At 44.5% G+C, this 19,145-nt stretch overlaps 1 protein-coding gene across 1 annotated transcript in view; it reads right to left on the bottom strand.

Moving 5' to 3' along the window:
• KCNQ3 (potassium voltage-gated channel subfamily Q member 3) overlaps positions 1 to 18,850 on the bottom strand; it is a 360,731-nt gene extending 341,881 nt beyond the window's left edge. The window contains exon 1 of the mRNA XM_050801594.1: positions 18,450 to 18,850. Coding sequence (XP_050657551.1) covers positions 18,450 to 18,835 — 386 coding nt within the window. The 5' untranslated portion in view covers positions 18,836 to 18,850. The remainder of the gene's footprint in view (positions 1 to 18,449) is intronic.
• Positions 18,851 to 19,145: the final 295 nt, after the last annotated feature.

Raw genomic sequence — 19,145 nt, 5'->3', positions numbered from 1 at the left:
CTACTCTTCTGTGGTGAGAAAAATCGAGGATCAAAATGATAGCTTTTTATAGCACCATTTTAGTCTTGACTAATACTAGCAAGTGTAAACTAAAAATCAACGAGTTACTACAGGGCCTTATAAATATACTAAAACCACTGAATTGTACATTTATTTTTTTATTTTATTTTATTTTATCTTTTGAGATGGAGTCTTGCTTTGTTGCCCAGGCTGGAGTGCAGTGGCACAATCTCGGCTCACTGAAATCTCCGCCTCCTGGGTTCAGGTGATTCTCATGCCTCAGCCACTCGAACAGCTGGGATTACAGGTGCTCACCACCATGCCAGGCTAATTTTTGTATATTCAGTAGAGAGGGTTTCACCATGTTGGCCAGGCTGGTCTTGAACTCCTGACCTCAAGTGATCCACCCACCTTGGCCTCCCAAAGCACTGAAATTACAGACGTGAGCCACCGCACCCAGCCGTGAACTGTACACTTTTAAATGGTGAGTTTTTATGATATATGAATTATATTTCAATTTTTACAAATGACAAGAAAATCAACAGTCAGTGAGTGGCAGTGCTGGGATATGAACTTTTGACTGCATCACAGCTACGGTATTCAGAATATCTGAAGCCAATTCCAGCCCTGCCCCTGAAAAACTCCGAGAAAGTCAGATACTTTTTCTGAGGCTCTTTGTTCCCATTGATAAAACAGGGGTCAATTATACACATTTGACAGTGTTATCACAAGGATCAAACGCAACAAAGTTTTTAATGATTAACCTGATACCCTGGACACAGGTCAATAAAGAATAGAAAGAACGATTACCATTGTTATTACTACTGTTGATATCCCAAAATGGAAGAGTATTCTCCCTCTCCCCACCTACCATTTTCCCTTTCCCTCCTTCCCTCTTTCTCTTTTCCTCCATACACACACACACACACACACACACACACACACACACACGGATACATATACAGTATATGCCTCACTCAAGACACACATACACACACAACGTTAGCATTCAGGGAAGACACAAAACATAACAACCTTTAGCTTTTATCAGATTTTCACTTCAAAATAGCCCTGTTTTGGAAGATGACAATTTGGCCCACAACATATTCACATCTATGAAAGAACCCAGATTAATTTAGTGGGATTAAAAGGACTAGTCTGTGTGGCTTCAATTGGCAAATTCATTTACAATATTTATTGAGCTCTTTTGTGACAGAAAAATAAAATCAAGTAACAAGAAGTATTTGGAGTAAGTGTAGTTCGAGAGCACAAGAGGAGAGGAAAAACCTAGAGGAAGAAAAGAACCCAGGCATGAAGTCTACAAGGTTGTCACTCTAGTTGAGCCACAAATGGTATCCACAGCCCTGACAGCCAAAGAAAACAAGAAAAACACAAGCATCCTGCAGAATTCATTTTCTACAAGATGAAAACATGATTTACTCAGTAAAGAAATCTGCTAGTTTCCCACTCAAGTGAACCTAAAACTCTCTAGATCTCTTTTTCCCTACTCTTCAAGTAAGCAGAGTGTGTGATTGGGTTTAGACGTCTAATATGATTGCAAAAACTCAGTCCTGGCCTATCTGGAGGCGATGTGGTCTAGGTGAGTGTATTTCGTGGCATACCTGCTTCCTCAGGTGACTTGGGCCAGGCAGCAAATCTTTTCTTCTACACTTCTTTTTTATTTTCAATGTAATTTCCTCCCTCTTATGAAAATGGCACATCAGAACTAACACATTATCATGCTCTAGGGCATAACCTTAGGGTAGGAGTTACGATACCATATTGACTTCAGTATGACTTTTATTCAGTGACATCATTTTTTCTCTTTTTCTTTGAGATGGAGTTTTCCTCTGACGCCCAGGCTGGAGTGCAATGGCACGGTCTCGGCTGACCGCAACCTCCGCCTCCCAGGTTCAAGAGATTCACGCCTGTAATCCCAGCACTTTGGGAGGCTGAGGTGGGTGGACCACCTGAGGTCAGGAGTTCAAGACTAGCCTGGCCAACATGGTGAAACCCTGTTTCTACTAAAAATACAAAAATTAGCCGGGTGTGGTGGCGGGCGCCTGTAATCCCAGCTACTCAGGAGACTGAGGCAGGAGAATCGCTTGACATCATTTTTATATTAGCAGAATTGGAAAAGAATAGGGATGGAATGACCATTTATCTGATACCTACTATAAGCCCATAAGTCTGTACTACAGCCACTTCATTTAATCCTTACCATGGGCACAGACAAGTTCACGTTACAGACGGGCACACAGGCCTAGGCTGGTTAAATGGTTTACTCAAGGTTACTGGTTAAATAATGATACAGCCAGACTTCAAAGCCAGTACTTACATCCATGTCTGCTTATCAGTGAAGCCACACACTCCTTGGAGACTGGCATTGTGTCCATTCATGCAAAAAGACTTTGTATCCAGAGTGTCATGTGTTGTATCAGGCTCTGGAACGCAGAGAACGGATGCTTGCATGTATGGAACGTGCCACTAGAAAGCAAGTCTTCATTCGCTTTACACAGCTCAAGGCTCACCCAGCTCAGGTTTTATGATTCCACTTTCCTTTCTATCACTTTCGGCAACTTTCCTTCAGCGTGATAAAAAATCCGACCTTGGATTCTTCATGGTCAAGGCCGTACATTAGAAAATGAAGGAGGAAGTGGTCTCCATCCTGCACACACGATGAAATCTACTTGATGGAAATCTTCCCTGATCCATTTAAACAGTGTTGACAACTTCACCTGATCTCCAAGTGGACTCAGTATCTGCATATATTAGAGTCAGTGTCACACCATTATGCAATTATTTCCTCATCTATTTGACCATTAGTCCCTCAAGAGCAGAAACTGATTTATTCACCCCTCTTTCTCCTATTCCTAGCCTAAGGTCTGGCATCTGCTAGGCCTGAAATCAATGGCCTCTGAGTGATCAGTCAGCATGTCTTGAGTTTGATCAGTGTATGTATACAAAACCTAAAGGATTACATGTTTTCCAAGAAATGTTTTCCCAGCCAAACAAGATATGTTCAAGTCATGGCACAAAAAGAGGAATTTAAAAAAGAAATCTCAACATTTCCTTTCGTGTTCCAGAACTGTGAAGAGGAACGTTAACGACTTCCCCAGGAAACCAGAACTCCAGCAAAGGGCGGAAGTCACAGAACCTCGTTTATAACCAAGATCCTGTCATTTTCTCCACAAAAGATGTGTTTGTAAGAGCAACTGGCATATCTAATTTAATCTTGTTTTGAAAATGCTAATGTTTCTCACATTATAAATTAGTAAGATTCTTCATTCTTTGAAAGCATCACAAAAGTCACTCAGAATTATGTCAGCAGGATTGAAGTTGTCCATGTTTATTTAAAATAACTCTCTTGAGAGTTCTAGATCAGCTTGAGCAACACAGTGAGACCTCGTCTCTACAAAAAAATAATTTTAAAAAAACAGCAGGCATAGGCCAGATGTGGTAGCTCATGCCTGTAATCCCAGCACTTTGGGAGGCCGAAGCAGGCGGATCATTAGGTCAGGAGATCAAGACCATCCTGGCTAACATGGTGAAATCCCATCTCTACTAAAAATACAAAAAAAAATTAGCTAGGTGTAGTGGCAGGCGCCTGTAGTCCCAGCTACTCAGGAGGCTGAGGCAGGAGAATCGCACAAGCCCAGGAGGCAGAGCTTGCAGTGAGCCGAGATCGCACCACTGCACTCCAGCCTGAGAGATAGAGCGTAACTCCATCTCAAAAAAAAAAAAAAAAAAAAAATAGCGGGCATAGTGGCACATGCCTGTGGTCCCAGCTACTTGGGAGACTAAGGCGGGAGGACTGCTTTGAGCCCAGGAGGTCAAAGCTGTGGTGGGCCATGATTGCACCACTGGACTCCAGCGTGGGAGACAGAGGGAGACCCTGTCTAAAAAATGAATAAATACATGAAATAAAACAAATAAATGACATAAATAAATAAAAGAAAAGAACTCGCCTGTTTTATTTGGTGAGAATTACGAATATGTGACCATACCATAATATTAACAAGGAGAAAGCTCCTTTCCCCAAAGGATAATGCAGGCAGTGACCAGGTTTTGCGGTGCTTCTGAGAACACTATAATTCCAGCACATAGTAAGAGCTTAGAAAGGTCAGCTGTCATTAGATACCAGGCATTGAATTTACATATTTACAAATACTTTTAATTCATTTTTTTCCTGAATGACAACCCTAACTGAAAAATTAATGAGGGGGAAAAAACACTAGAGAATCATCACAACCCTTAGGCTTCAAGACTGCCTTTACTAAAGAATCACTGAGAAAACAGAGCCACATATTGTGAGGTTTAAGTCACAGTATTTTATTTACTTACGAACCAGAGGACGACTACCAGTTGTCACTGGAGCCCTTCCCATACCTCCTCAGGACTCACTCTCAGCCCCTGCCAAAAGTAGCCTAAACGTTGCAGGTTTGTCTAAGAAATTTCTCTGCCCCCAGGAGCAACTCGTAAAAACAGTCATGGCTGGAGTTCAAGGACCATTCCAGACTGTTCTAGATCACAATCCAGGGTCCCTAGGAAGACTGAGCTTCAGTTGTCCTCATGGTAACCTGCTTAATGACACAGGCTTATAATCCACTTCTTTCCTGTCTTATTTCACTTACTTTCCCCGATTTTACTAAATTCTCCAATTTTTCTTGGAATCACCTCCTAAATCATGCATTCTCAGTAGGGATGCTACTGCATTCCAGGAGGTAAAATTGGTTCTGGGAGGATAGAGTGAAAAAAAATCTTACTATTTTTATACTTCACATAGCAAACCCATATAAACACACAGTTTACAAAGACACACACAGTGTTATCAGTAATATTAACATTTCATGGGTGGGGGCAATTGGGGAAAAAGTCTCTAAAGACTCCTCAAAGGGGAGATAATGAAAACAAGATAGAGCAACTATGTGGTAAACAAACCACGTGCCCTGAGCCCCCTGTCTCAGTGTCGGCTTCTGGTGAAACACAAACCAAGACAGAATGCCAGCACTCATCCCCGTGCTCTGTTGGTCAAGGTCCGGTCCTCCGTTGCTTCACTTAACCCTTTAAATAACCTGGAAGGCAGGGCAAATTAGGTCCATATTTCAGATGAGCAAACTGAGGCCACTGGAAGTAAAATGAGTTACAGAGACTACAGAGCAAATCAGCAGAAGACTCAAGGTGACAGCTTGGGTTTCCTGGTGGCTGAGCAGGTGTTTCCTGGGTTCTCAGCCACACCTTAGAACCATATAGAGTGCCTAGCCCATGGCACAGAGAAATAACACTACAAATAAATGTAAGTGGCTGTTACTAATAAAAACAAATCAGGTCTCCATGAATGGAAAAAACAATAGTGCTACCCCACAGGTGACTTTATCAACCGCCCAGTGGAAAAACATTAGTTGTCATTAACATGGAGGTTTTGAATGCCACAACTCAAGGTTGAGCTCAATGGAGTTCAGAGACTATTTTATAGGACTCTTGGTAGAGAACTAGATGGGAGGCACAGGAAGGACAGGAAAAGGGGGATCTTAGCTCTGGGATTTCCGCAGAAAGAGAAGCCCTCCTTGGCAAGAGTCCATGTAGGGATGCCTGATCCCTCAGCCCAACCTATGTTTACTCCTCCTTCTGTTCATTTATAAACAAACACCTCACCTCACATGGATCAATAAGAAAATGTGGTCCTGAGTGGTAACTCATCTTGCCCTTGAAAGAAAACATTCTGAACAAATATCCCTAGCTTTTCTGAGATGAAGTGAAAGACCCCATCAAGCAAAACTACACTTCAGACAGGACTGGACTTAGATCCTAAGGCAGCTGTGAACCCAGAGGAAACAAGACTCCTCTGATGGCACACTGCTGTTGGAGGCACGTGGGGAGGCCAGTGTGGCTGAACGGATGCCGGCCTTGCACGAAGACCTGGTTTGGGTCCTCCCCTTAGCAGCACCACCTTAGGCAAGTTTTAAATGGCCCTGGGCCTCCGTTTCCTCTTCTCAAAGTTCCCTTCCAGCTCCAACAGCCTCTGATTTTTCTAAGCTGTCAAGTGCCTCTCTCTGTGCCGGGACCATAAATCCCATAAATTGCTGCAAAGTAACTGCTGATTAGTGTGATTAGCCTTGCTGATTATTAAGTACTGCTGGTTTCATTTTTCAGACTGGCATTACCAGGGGGAGAAGCATCCATAGCTGATACATAAGACTGCTTATATGGAGTGAGATGAAGCAGAAGCTGGGACTGGAGGGACAGGCAGAAGGAGAGAGATGAATAGTCTGATTGGGCTAAGCGATTTTCCATTAGGACACAAGGCCTGGGCTAGATGAGTATATTATCCTAGCCCAGGACTTTCAAGTCTTGTTGGATAAGATTTCACTCCATCTCTGCAAGAAGATACTATCAAGGTAGAAATAAACTTAAACTGCTGTAATGAGTTTACAAAGAACCTAAGGGGTCAAAGACAAAGAAGTTCTATGCATAGCCTGCCTGCCCGCCTTTGGGTAGGAGAACCAGGTTTGGAGATTTGCAAGCAGGCACCTGCTGTAGTTGTTTAAGCAGGTTACCCTGACATTGAACAGATGGCAGTGTTGCCCAAGAGGTGATATTGCCCAAAAGGTGATATTATAAACTGTGAAATGATGTAAAAGCATTAGTTGTTACTAATATGCTGGTTTTAAAGGGCTCAACCCAACTGTTACACTCTTGCAGAGTGCAGATGATTTTACATGACTCTTAAAAAGGAGCGCATGGAGAGGAGAAGAGGTTCCAGCCCCGAGGTCTGAATTCAGTATAGAGAGAAGCCCACCTCAGAAGGAAGCCAGCCAAAGCCCACGTATGGATACCCCATGAGCCAGCTGCTTAAGTTCTCACTCTTACTTAGTCATACCCTACATGCAGGAAGCAGTCTTGTTCTTGAGCTTTAACCCAATTCATTCCCTAGAGAAAACACTTCAAACAACGCTTCTATCCCTTCTGTGGCAGAATGAAAAGTCCCATCCAACAAGGCTACAATGTGGATGGGATTTGATGTGCATCCTGTGACATCTGCAAAATCAGAGGGGGCCTCAAAACTTCCCATTGACTTCAATTTTCTTATCTCCAAACCTACGACTCTCTTTGTCCCTCCAAGGGGTGATCACCTTGGGGAAGCTAACATCCCTATAGACACAGATGCTGAGGTATACGGTTAATAGAGGCCCAATAAAAACAAGCAGTGATGATCAGGTGATGCAACATAGATAGAAATGTGGCAAATTTGTGCACGGACAGAAGCTTGAACCCAATATAGACAAGGTCCTAATTATGGGACCCACCTGATCCTTCCACAGCTTTAGGAAAATACAACCTCAGGATGCGGGCACTCACGCTCTCTCACACATTGTGACTCTTACACCAATTATATGCAGCAGGTATTGCGATGCCCATTTTGTAGACTGTATGGTAAGTCCACATCACATAGTTAATGCTGCTCTCCTGAAAGCTCACCCAGTGTACTCTGACAAACCCAGAGCTGTCTTGGGCTACCCAAAACCAGAATTACAGAGCATGGCATCTGAAAAGGGTTTTTATTCAGTCCACATTTGAAGACCTTTTCCTTGACTCCCTTGACGCTGTCCCACTTGTTAAAAGATGAAACAAATCTTGTTTGCTTTCTGTGAAGACCTCCAGACCCAGACCAAAGAGAAAAAAGGAGCAAAGACCCTGATTGGTGGGAAAATACCATAGGATCACGCTTGACTTATGAAACTTAAACACTTATGGAATTTTAAAAAATGAATATAAACTTGAAAGTGGGAGCTTCCAAATAATGCAAGAATAATTTAGCATTAAATTGAAGAAAATTTGCATTCTGTTCTCCAAGCAGGAGAAGGAGACCAGGCATCACTTGGACAAACAGTAGTATCTTCATCTCATCCTCGGCTGCTTAAACCTCCCTTGAAGAAGTCTCCATTGATACAACACAGTAAGGTCAGTGATGTTTCCTTTTCCTGCTCTCCTGAGGTTCCTCATTTGCATTCTATTACTGCATTCACTAGATGCTTTAAATTTAGTCATTTCCAGTCTCTCTCTCCATAGAGAAAGAACTATGGCTCATCTCCCTCAACAGCCTGGCACAAGGTTTGGCAAGAAAGTCTATACACAGAATCCATGAATCCAAGAAAGCCCATGCAGCTCAGCCAACAGTTCTCAGCCTGGCTTCATGCTGGAATCACCTGAGGGCAATGCCTGTCATCTGGACTCATATATGTGCTTTGCGTGTTTGCGTGTGTTGAGTCTTATTCTTTTTAAACTATTTGTAACTTTTTTATTTCTAAAAGATTTTTTAAAGTTAAAGGAATAATATAATAACATACATATATATTCTCTTTACCTGAATTTACCAATAGTTAATATGTTTGCCACATTTTCTTTTTCTCTTTCTCATTCTGGGTGTGTGTATTGTGTGTGTGCATACACACACACACTCATATCGTCTGTCTGTGTGCTGAACCATTTGAAAGTAAGTTGCAAACATCATGACTTGTCACCATTAGCTATTGTACCACGCATCTCTTCAAAATACAGAACATCCACTTATATAACCACAATAAAATGATAAAACTCAATATATTAAATTTTGATACAATAATGTTATCTAACATGGAGGCCATGTTCAACTTTTCTTAATTATCCTTATATAATATCCTCTGTTATTTATTTTTTTCCAATTGGAACCCATCAAGAATCAAGCACTGCATTTGGCTGTTCTGTCTCTTTAGCCTCCTTTAACTGAGAGAGTTTTCCTCATCTTCATTTGTTTGTTTGTTTGTTTGTCCATGACATGAAGCCTTTGGAAGAGACCCTGCCAGATATCCAGCAGGATGCCCCGCAATTTGAATTAGCCTATTATTTCTTTATGATTAGATTCAGATCATTTTAGGCACCACTGCAGGTATGTTGTACATTTCCACTGAATTATACCAGAAGGATGGGTTAGTTTGTCTCATTATACACAAGTTTGACTACTTTTGTTCAGGTGGAGTCTGCCAGATTTCTCTCTTATGGTACCTTTTTGCTTGGGTGATTCACATGCATGCCAAGGTTTGAGAGGCCTGGCTACTCAAAGGGTGGTCAGCAGAGTAGCAGCGTTGGTTTCCCCTGGGAATTTGTCAGAAATGCAGCTAGCTGTCAAACTCCTGACCCAGGAGGGAAGAGTTCTGGTCTCCCTTTGTTACTCTTCTATTGAGTAGACCAAGACATGGTGAAAGAAGCACCATACAAGAGTGAGGACTCAGGTGTGACCCCAGCTGTGCCACTTCAGTAGCTTTAAGAGCCTGGGCAGATCACCTAACTTCTCTTATTCATTTGTAAAAGAGAGCCACTGCTCACCCTCCAGGTCAATACGGATGGCCACCTGAGATGATCAAGGGAAGTGTGCATGGATTTCATGAGGGTTGCAAGAAGGCAGCAGATTAGATATGATCAAGAAGAGAAGCAAAAGAGAGAAAGTATTTACTAAATGCCAATGATGACATGTCTAGGTGTTTTATATCCATCATCTCAAATTTCACAACAATGCAGAATAATGGAACAACCTCTATGGCTTACCACATACAAAAATCACCTCAAGGTAGATTAAAGACTTAAAAGTAAGATCTGAAACTATAAAAATCCTTGAAGAGAATAGAGGAAACACTTTAGGACCCTGGTCTAGGCAAATATTTTATGCCCGAGACCTCAAAAGCACAGGCAACAAAACAAAAAATAGGCAAATGGGACTATTTTAAACTAAGAAGCTTCTATGTAGCAAATGAAACAATCAACAGAGTGAAGAGACGACCCCTTAAATGGAAGAAAAAATTGAAAACTATTCATCGACAAGGGACTGATATCTAGAATATGCAGGAAACTCAGCAGTTAAAAAAACAAATAATCCCATTACAAAGTGGGCAAAGGATATGAATATATATTTCTTAAAAGAAGACATATATATGGTCAAAAGATATATAAAAAGATGTTCAATATCACTAATTATCAGGAAAATGGAAATCAAAACCACAATGAGATATCATCTTATGCCAGTTAGAATGGTCATTATTAAAAAGACAAAAAATAACAGATGCTGATGGGGATTCCGAGTAAAGGAACTCTTACATACTGTTGGTGGGAATGTAAACTAGTATAGCCACTATGGAAAGCAATATGGAGATTTCTCAAAAAACTAAAAATAGAACTATCGTACCATCCAGCAATCCCACTACTGGGTATTTATCCAAAGGAAAATAAATCAATGTTTCGAAGAAATACCTGCACTCTCATGTATACTGCAGCAGTATTCCCAATAATAAAGTAAGGAATCAACCTAAGGATCAATCAATGGATGAACAGATAAGGAAAATATGGTGTATGTACACAATGGAATACTAGTCAGCCATGAGAAAATGAAATCATGTCATTTGCAGCAACTTGGATGGAACTGGAAGTCGTTATGTTAAATGAAATAACCCACGCACGTAAAGACAAATATCATGTGTTCTTACCCATATGTGGAGCTAAAAATGTTGATCTCATGGAGTAGAGAATAAAATGATAGATACCAGAGGCTGGAAGGATGAGTGTGCAGGAGTAGGGGAAAAGGAGAGGTTAGTTAATGGGTACAAACATACAGTCAGAGGGAATAAGTTCTAATGTTTAATATCAGAGAAGGGTGACTATAGTTAACAACAATGTATTGTATAATTCAAAACAGCTAAGAGAGAGGACTGGAAATGTTCCCAACACATAGAAATGATAAATACTCCAGGTGACAGACCCCCAGACACCTTGACTTGATTGTTACACAGTCTACGCATGCAATGAAATAGCACATGTACCTCATAAATATGTACAAATATTATCCATCAATTTAAAAATTTTTACAACAGCCTTGGGAGGTAGGCATTATTATCTTCATATGAGAAATAAAGAAATGGAAATTCAGGAAGGTTGAGCAAATTATTCCAGGTTACACAGAAGAAACAGCAGAGTTAAATTCAACCAACGTTTGACTTCAAAGATCATGCTCTTACTGCTGAATAAAGAATGACAACTTATCAAAATCCTTGCTTCTCAAAATGAGAAGGAAATTGGCAATACTGAGGAAGGAAACGCAAAGACAGATCAGTGGGACGAAAAAAAGGTGAGGATTGATTGAGAATGGTTAAGAAGACCAACATCAAGTGGTAGATGAGAAAGAATAAAATACATGGAAGCTGAAAAGGAGAATGAACTAAATAGAGTCAGGGAAATGGAAGTGCCAAGATAGTTGAAATCAGCATTGTCTAGAGAAAAACTGATGTTACTTCAGTAATGAATTGTAGTTTATAGGCATGGCTAAGATACTGCTGGAGGATTCATTCTGCTCTGGCTGGGAGGTTGACAGATGACCAAATTCTGATACTTCTGCTAATATTAATAAGGTTGTCATAGAGTATATGTTCCATTAGGCAGAGATTGTTTTGTTTCCTTTTGTTTTGTTTGTTTGTTTCTATATCCCTAATATGTAGAAGAGTGCCTGGTACAGAGAAAGTGTTAAGAAATATCTGGCCGGGCGCGGTGGCTCAAGCCTGTAATCCCAGCACTTTGGGAGGCCGAGACGGGTGGATCACGAGGTCCGGAGATTGAGACCATCCTGGCGAACACCGTGAAACCCCGTCTCTACTAAAAAATACAAAAAACTAGCCGGGCGAGGTGGCGGGCGCCTGTAGTCCCAGCTACTCGGGAGGCTGAGGCAGGAGAATGGCGTAAACCTGGGAGGCGGAGCTTGCAGTGAGCTGAGATCCGGCCACAGCACTCCAGCCTGGGCCACAGAGCGAGACTCCGTCTCAAAAAAAAAAAAAAAAAGAAATATCTATTAACTGATTAACATTAACAACACAAATATCTAATACTGGGTGTTTCTTCCATGTAAAGTGCTCTTAGCTCCACAAGGGCCTATAACTTACTGATAACACTTCTCAGATGAAGAAACTGAAGCCCAAAGATACAGCAACTTGCCCAAGACCATACCAGCTAAAATAAGATGCAAGCACGTTTGGAAGCCCAAATTTTTTACCTCCAAATTGGGAAGACTCTGCATTACTGACAGCATTAAGTGGGCATTCAGTGTCTCCTCCATCATGAAGACAATAGATCTTCTTGTCAACATGCTAAGTCCACTAGGCAGGCCCTTTATGTTCCAGAGCAGCTGCTGGCTCCATGTGTCTCACTACCCAGTCTTGCCTGCCAGATGTCCCTGGAGCCAGCATACCTCAGAATGCAATCAGTGGGTATTTCTTGTGATCATTTTCCCTTGGTTTGTCAACAGGAGAGTGATTGATCACAGCTGGCTGTGGCAAGATGGTCAGGGCAGCAGGATGCCTATCCAGTGCCAAATGAGATGAATGCCAAGATGAAGCCAGCATCTTTTCACTAACAGGCAAGGAAGGGGGAGTCCCTGGACAGCTCAGGGCAGTCACAGTGTCAGGTATGTATGACTTTTAAGGATATCCCTATTCAGAATTAACTAATGTATACTGAGTGCCTAGTGTTGGGCTAACTGCATTCATATACACTATTCTTTGAGCCTAAAAACCACCCTGTGATAGGGTAGTGTAATCATCCTCAATTTACAGGTCATCCCCAACTTGACTCCTGCAAAGTGGCAGAGACATAAAGCAATCCAGATGTGAACTCCAAATCCAGCATGTTTTTCATAAAATCAGAATCTCTTTCAGCCATAAGGTTAAAAATACCAGAGAAGTGATCACCCTCACTCAAGTTAAAGCATGGTCTCCAATCTTGTTTTCTCTCCCCATAGTCCATTTTTGGACTTCTAAGAACTATTCTCATAATTAAAGTCCTGTAATGCTGGCTTTGACTACTTACTGTTATTGTGATAATAGTAAACCTATAGAAGTAAAGTCTTGATTAACCAGAATCCTTAGAGAATTCTTGCATGCATCCATTCAGCAAATGCTTACTTAGTATCTACCATGCACTCTGCAGCCTGCTGGGGAGTGGTAAGGCTACAGGAAAGTAAGCAGCTCTCACTCTCGAGTAGCTCTCAGCTCAACATGGCAGACAAGCAGAGTCAATCAAATGCAAGGTACAAAATTCTATGCCTGGGGAAGCTGGGCCAAGGTGAAGTGGAGTCACCAGGTGAAAGTAGGGGATGGGCATTTGATATGGTTTGTCTCTGTGTCCCCATCCAAAACTCATCTCAAATTGTAATCCCCACGTTTCGGGATTGGCCTCATGGTAGGTGACTGAATCATGGGGGTGGACTTCCCCCTTGCTCTTCTCATGATAGAATTCTCACAAGATCCAGTTGTTTGATAAGTGTGTGACTCTTCCCCTTCACTCTTGCTTTCTCTCCTGGCACCACGTAGGACATGCCTGCTTCCCCTTCTGCCATGATTGTAAGTTTCCTGAGGCTTCCCCAGCCATGCAGAACTGGGAGTCAATTAAACCTCTTCCCTTCATAAATTACCCAGGCTCAGGTATTTCTTTATAGCAGGGTGAAAATGGACTAATACAGGAAATTGGTACCTGGAGTTTGGGGCACTGCTACAAAGATACTTGAAAATATGGAAGAGACTTTGGAACTGCATAATAGGCAGAGGTTGGAACAGTCTGGAGGGCTCAGAAGAAGATCGGAAATTGTGGGAAGGTTTGGAACTTCCCAGTGACTTACTGAATGTTTTGACCAAAATGCTGACAGTGATATGGACAATTAAGTCCAGGCTGAAGTGGTCTCAGATGGAGACAAGGAACTTACTGGGAACTGGGGTAAAGGTCACTCATGGTATGCTTTAGCAGAGACTGGTAGCATTTTGCCCCTGCCCAGATCTGTGGAACTTTGAACTTCAGAGGATGATTTAGGGTATCTGGTGGAAGAAATTTCTAAGCAGCAAAGCATTCAAGAGTTAACCTGGCTTATTCTGAAAACATTCAGTTATGTGCATTCACAAAGGGATGGTTTGAAAATGGAACTTATATTTAAAAGGAAAGCAGAGCATAAGGATTTAGAAAATTTGCAGCCTGACCATGTGGTCGAAAAGAAAAATCCATTTTCTGCGGAGAATTCAAGCCAGCTGCAGAAATATGCATAAGTAATGAGGATTTGAATATTAATAGCCACGACAACAGGGAAAATGTCTCCAGGGTATGTCAGAGAATTTTGTGGCAGCCCCTCCCATCACAGGCCTGGAGGCCTAAGGGGGAAAAATGGTTTCCTGGGCCGGGCCCAAGGCCCCACTGCTCTGTGAAGCTGCTGGACTTGGTGCCCTGTCTCCCAGCCGCTCCAGCTCCAGCCATGGCTAAAAGGGAACAAGGTACAGCTCAGCCCATTGCTTCAGAGTGTGCAAGCCCCGAGCCTTGGTGGCTTCTGTGTGGTGTTGGGCCTGTGGTTGCACAGAAGACAACAGTTAAGCTTTGGGAACCTCCACCTAGATTTCAGATGAGGTATGGAAACACCTGGATGTCCAGGCAGGAGTCTGCTGCAAGAGCTCTCATAGAGAACCTCTGTGAGGGCAGTGCAAGAGGAAATGTGAGGTTGGAACCCCCCCACAGAGTCCCCACTGGGACGCTGCCTAGTGGGGCTGTGAGAAGAGAACCACCGTCCTCCAGACCCCAGAATGGTAGATCCACAGACAGCTTGCACTGTGTGCCTGGAAAAGCTACAGATACTGAATGCCAGCCCATGGAAACAGCCACAGGAGTTGAAACCTGTAGAGCCACAAGGGTGGAGCTGCCCAAGGCCATGAAAGCCCAATCCTTGCATTAGGGTGGCCTTGATGGAGACATGGAATCAAAGGACATTATTTTGGAGCGTTTTTAATGAATGCCCTGCTGAGTTACAGACTTACAGGTGGCCTGTGGCCCATTTGTTTTGGCCAATTTCTCCCATTTGCAATGGAAACATTTACCCAATGCCTATACTCCCATTGTATCTTGGAAGTAACTAACTTGTTTTTTACTTTACAGGTTAATTGGCAGAAGCAACTTGCTTGTCTCAGACTTTGGACTTGGACTTTTGAGTTAACGCTGGAATGAGTTAAGACCTTGGGGCACTGTTGGGAAGGCATGAAATATGAAAAGGACATGAGATTCGGGAGGAAGCAGGGGCAGAATGATATGTTTTCACTCTGTGTCCCCACCCAACTCTCTTCTCAAATTGTAAGACTCACATGTTGTGGGAGTGGTCTGGTGGGAGCTGACTGAATCGTGTGGGTGGATTTTCCCCTTGCTCTTCTCCTGATAGAATTCTCAGGAGATTTGGTTGTTTGATAAGTGTGTGGCTCTTCCCCTTTGTTGTTTCTCCTGCCACCATGTAAGATGTGCCTGGCTTCCTCTTCCCCTTTGCCTTCCGCCATGATTGTAAGTTTCCTGAGACCACTCCCCACACCTCCACCAGCCATGCAGAACTGTGAATCAATTAAACTTATTTCCTTTATATATTACCCAGTCTCAGGTATTTCTTTATAGCACTGTGAAAACAGACTAATATAGCATTTGAGGCAAAAGAAGCAAGGTAAGGGTTTGATTGATTTCCATATTTCCTGTATTCTACCTTTAGGAAGGAGAAAATAATAATCTCATCTCATGGACCTGGTTCATTTTAATAAAAAAAAAAAAAAGCATCTACTAAATTGTAGGTCCATGGTAAGCCCAATTTCCTGGACCCATTGCACCATTAGCCACAGCCCAGAACAAGATAATAGATGCTTGAAAACACAAATTTCAATTCAAAATCCTGAATCATCAAGGAAAGCTTCGGTTATGTTCACTTGACTGGACTGCCTCCTAAGCTGCAGGAAGAATGTACTGTGCATATACTAAGTAAGCATGCTTCGATATTAGGAGCTCAATGGCAATTCAACACAGGTTTTCCTGTGTGGCTCCCAATTTATCAGAATCCGCAATCCCACCGCCACCCCAGTTCATCCTCCATTTTCTTAACACTGGGCTCCCGGGTTCTGACCAGCCCCCAACTTGATTCTAAACTCCCATTTCTAGCAATTTGCCAACTGAGAGCTAGCAAGGGGAGGTTAAGGCATTACTCACAGCCCTGCATTAACAATGAAGAAAGGGGCACTCAGTGACACTCAGCAAAATACCCAGGGTCGCACAATTGTTGGAAGAGGGTCAGAACTGGAATCTGGGCTCAGAAACAGAGTGAACCCACTGCATTCAAATGTGAGCTCCAGAAACCTTAGCTGTGTGATCGTGGACAAGTGATTTTCTCTCTTGAGGTTTTCACATATTTATACAATGGAGATAATAATTTCCACCTAATAGTACTGTGTGAGAATTAAATAAACAGTACATTTGCATATTTGCATATATATGCATTTGCATATATAGTTCCTAGCTAGGTAACTGACTTCCCTCTCACAAAGTCTTAAATTTTCCTGGATCCTTTTTGGGAAACCAGCTCCAGGTTTTGGCATTATCAAATCTGCTTCCAGGTGATGGAATGATTCTAGAAAAAAGTAAAATTGAGGCTCAGTCAGTAACGGCTTTAGCTATTCCCTTCCCCAGACTGGGCAAGGCAGGGCTGGAGGTGCTGGCTGGGAAAGGTTGGAAGAGAAGAAAGACGGAGCCCACATGCTTCCATAGGACCCCCCGGTTTTTCAGTCAGTACGTACTGAACACGATGTACATGTGAAAGGACATATGAATCCTTGTATGACTGTGTGCACTCAACAAACTTCTTGTGCCTTTTTTAACTATCACATATTTCAGTATTCACTTCAATTTAACTAAACATATTGCTAGAGACAGAGAGATGAATGTATTTTAATCCTTTTTTGTGCCACCTAAAAAGAGCAAATGAAAGAGGAACAATTGTTAAGCCGTCTCTCCAGCCAGGTCCCGACCAACACCTGCAAATAGACACACACACTCACTCTCACACACACACACACTCACACACTCATACAAACACCAAATTCCACGTTTCTGGGAAAACGCCCTACTCCCACCCCACCCTTCCTGCTGGTTCCTTAGTTTCCGGGAAGGCACCCTCTCCGGGCTTGGTAACCTCCTTGAAGAAACCTGTTGCTAAGTCTGAGGTCCTGTGTGGACGCCCCCACCTGGTGGCCGAACCTGGAAAAACGTTTCCAACCAAGGAAGACTGGCAGGTAATGTAACTAACTCCAAGGCTCCTGAGCCCTTCCGACCACAGCAGTCATGGGTGAACTGGAGGAGAACAGAGAGGAAAATCCACTGCTAAACGCTTGAAGGATGGAGGGGGAGGCGGGTGTTGCCAAGGTCATAGGCAATTCCCTGCCAAAACCCTGGTACAGTACAGCTTCCTAGAAGCAGCCATCAGGATGACTAAACCAGAGCCAGGAGGCAGAGCTTGATGGCTGGACGTGCCCTGCAAGCTCCGAGATGGGTGCTGACAGCACAGATTTCCAATCTTGAGTGAGGAGCACCCCCGCCATCCTCTCCCCCCTCCCAAATACGGGTGGATTTTCCATCCCCAGTGGCAGGTGCAGAGGGAGTTCCTTCTTCCTTCTGGCCATGCATTTACATCCGGACTAGCAAGGAGATTCTTTCTAGGAGAACAGTGCCTGGGTGCAAACCTCCAGGCCAAGCCCCTCACATTCCCGGTGCTCTAGCCCAGCCAAAGCAGGAGAAGTGGCAGCAACTGAGGCTGAGGGAATATCAGATCCCAAATCAAGGAGATGTTTCAGCCAAAACAGTCTCCGGCCCCCTCACCTCCTGGCTCTGTGAAGCCCCAGCCCCTCAGCCTAGGCTTAGACACACACATTCCCATTCACTTCCCTAAAAGGAATCCTAAGACATGCATTTTGGCCAGTCCCAGCTCCCAGTCAGAGCAGCACCAGGTTCTTCTTTGTACCAGTACCCAGCGATCAGAAGGGTGGCACAAGCAAGCAACAGACAGACAGACACACACACACACTCCCCACTATGGGTGGTGCGCACCCCTCCCATCCCCAACTAAACTCAGTGGCGACCCCAACAGAAGGGATCCACCCGAAACAGAAACACAGCGGCTCATGGGAGGACCCGCTTTATCCTCTTCAACCCTCACATTAATTGGAAAAACCCACATAATTCTTTTAAGCTTCCAAACCAACACACCGAGAAGATGTCATAAATGCGCACCCGCGCGCGCACACATCCGCCCAAATCAGCAGGGGAACCACGCTTCGTTTTTTAAGCCCCCGGTGTGGAACACCCGGAGAGCGGCTCACAGACACACACACACACATACACACACACACACACACACACACACACACACACACACACACACACACACACACACACACACGGAAACGCGCGCTGAAGACAGGCTGGTCTCCCATTCAGTGGGAAAGCATCCGTGGGTTTTAAACCCCAGAGACTTTTCAGCTCCAGCCCCGACCCCGAGCCCCTACGCGCGCCGCCGCCGAGGGCGCCCCGAGCGGCCGGGTACTCACACCAGCGCGTGGTAGAGCAGCGCCCAGCCCCGTGGTCTCTCCAGGGCGTCGTAGATCAAAGTTTGGATGCGCCGGTACTTGGCGTTGTTCCTCTTGACGGGGCGGGTCAGCGGGGTCTTGGCCAGAAGCCCGATGCCCTGCGGGGTCCTCCGCTGCCCCTCGTCGCGGCCGCCGCCCTCCAGCAGCAGGGTCCCGTCTTTGTCGGCTCCGGCCCCGAGCGCCAAGGTGACTTGCTCCACGTCGCCGGGCGCCAGTCCCACTTTCCGCTCCTCGTCGCCGGCCGCCGCCGCGTCCCCCCCGGCTGGGTTAGCGGCCCCGCCGCCTCCGCCGCCCCCGTCGCCTCCGCCGCCAGCCGCCCCCGCCGCCCTGCGCGCCTTGAGCCCCATCTGCCTCGCCCCCGCCGGCCGCTTCGCCTTCTCCGCTGCTGCTCTGGGAAGAAGGGGCGCTCGGGGTGCGTGAACGAGGCGGCGGCGGCGGCTGCAAGCCCAGGAACTCCAATGCCATGATCCGCGCGCCCCTCCCCACCCACCCCCCCCAAAAGCAGGCAAAGGCGGACCCCCTGGGGGGCAGGGGAGGCCTGGCAGGGGGTCAGGGGGTCACATTCCGCGCAGGTCAGCCGCGGGACCCCGAGGGTCGCGGTTCGGGGGCTGCGGGGAGGCTGGGAGGGCGCGCGAGGCTGGCGCGGAAGCGCTAGGG

This window comes from Macaca thibetana, chromosome 8, assembly GCF_024542745.1.
Source record: "Macaca thibetana thibetana isolate TM-01 chromosome 8, ASM2454274v1, whole genome shotgun sequence".
In the NCBI taxonomy this organism is placed as follows: Eukaryota; Metazoa; Chordata; class Mammalia; order Primates; family Cercopithecidae; genus Macaca; species Macaca thibetana.
The sequence above is the reverse complement of the archived record's forward strand: the minus strand, read 5'-3'. Positions and strand labels throughout refer to the sequence as shown.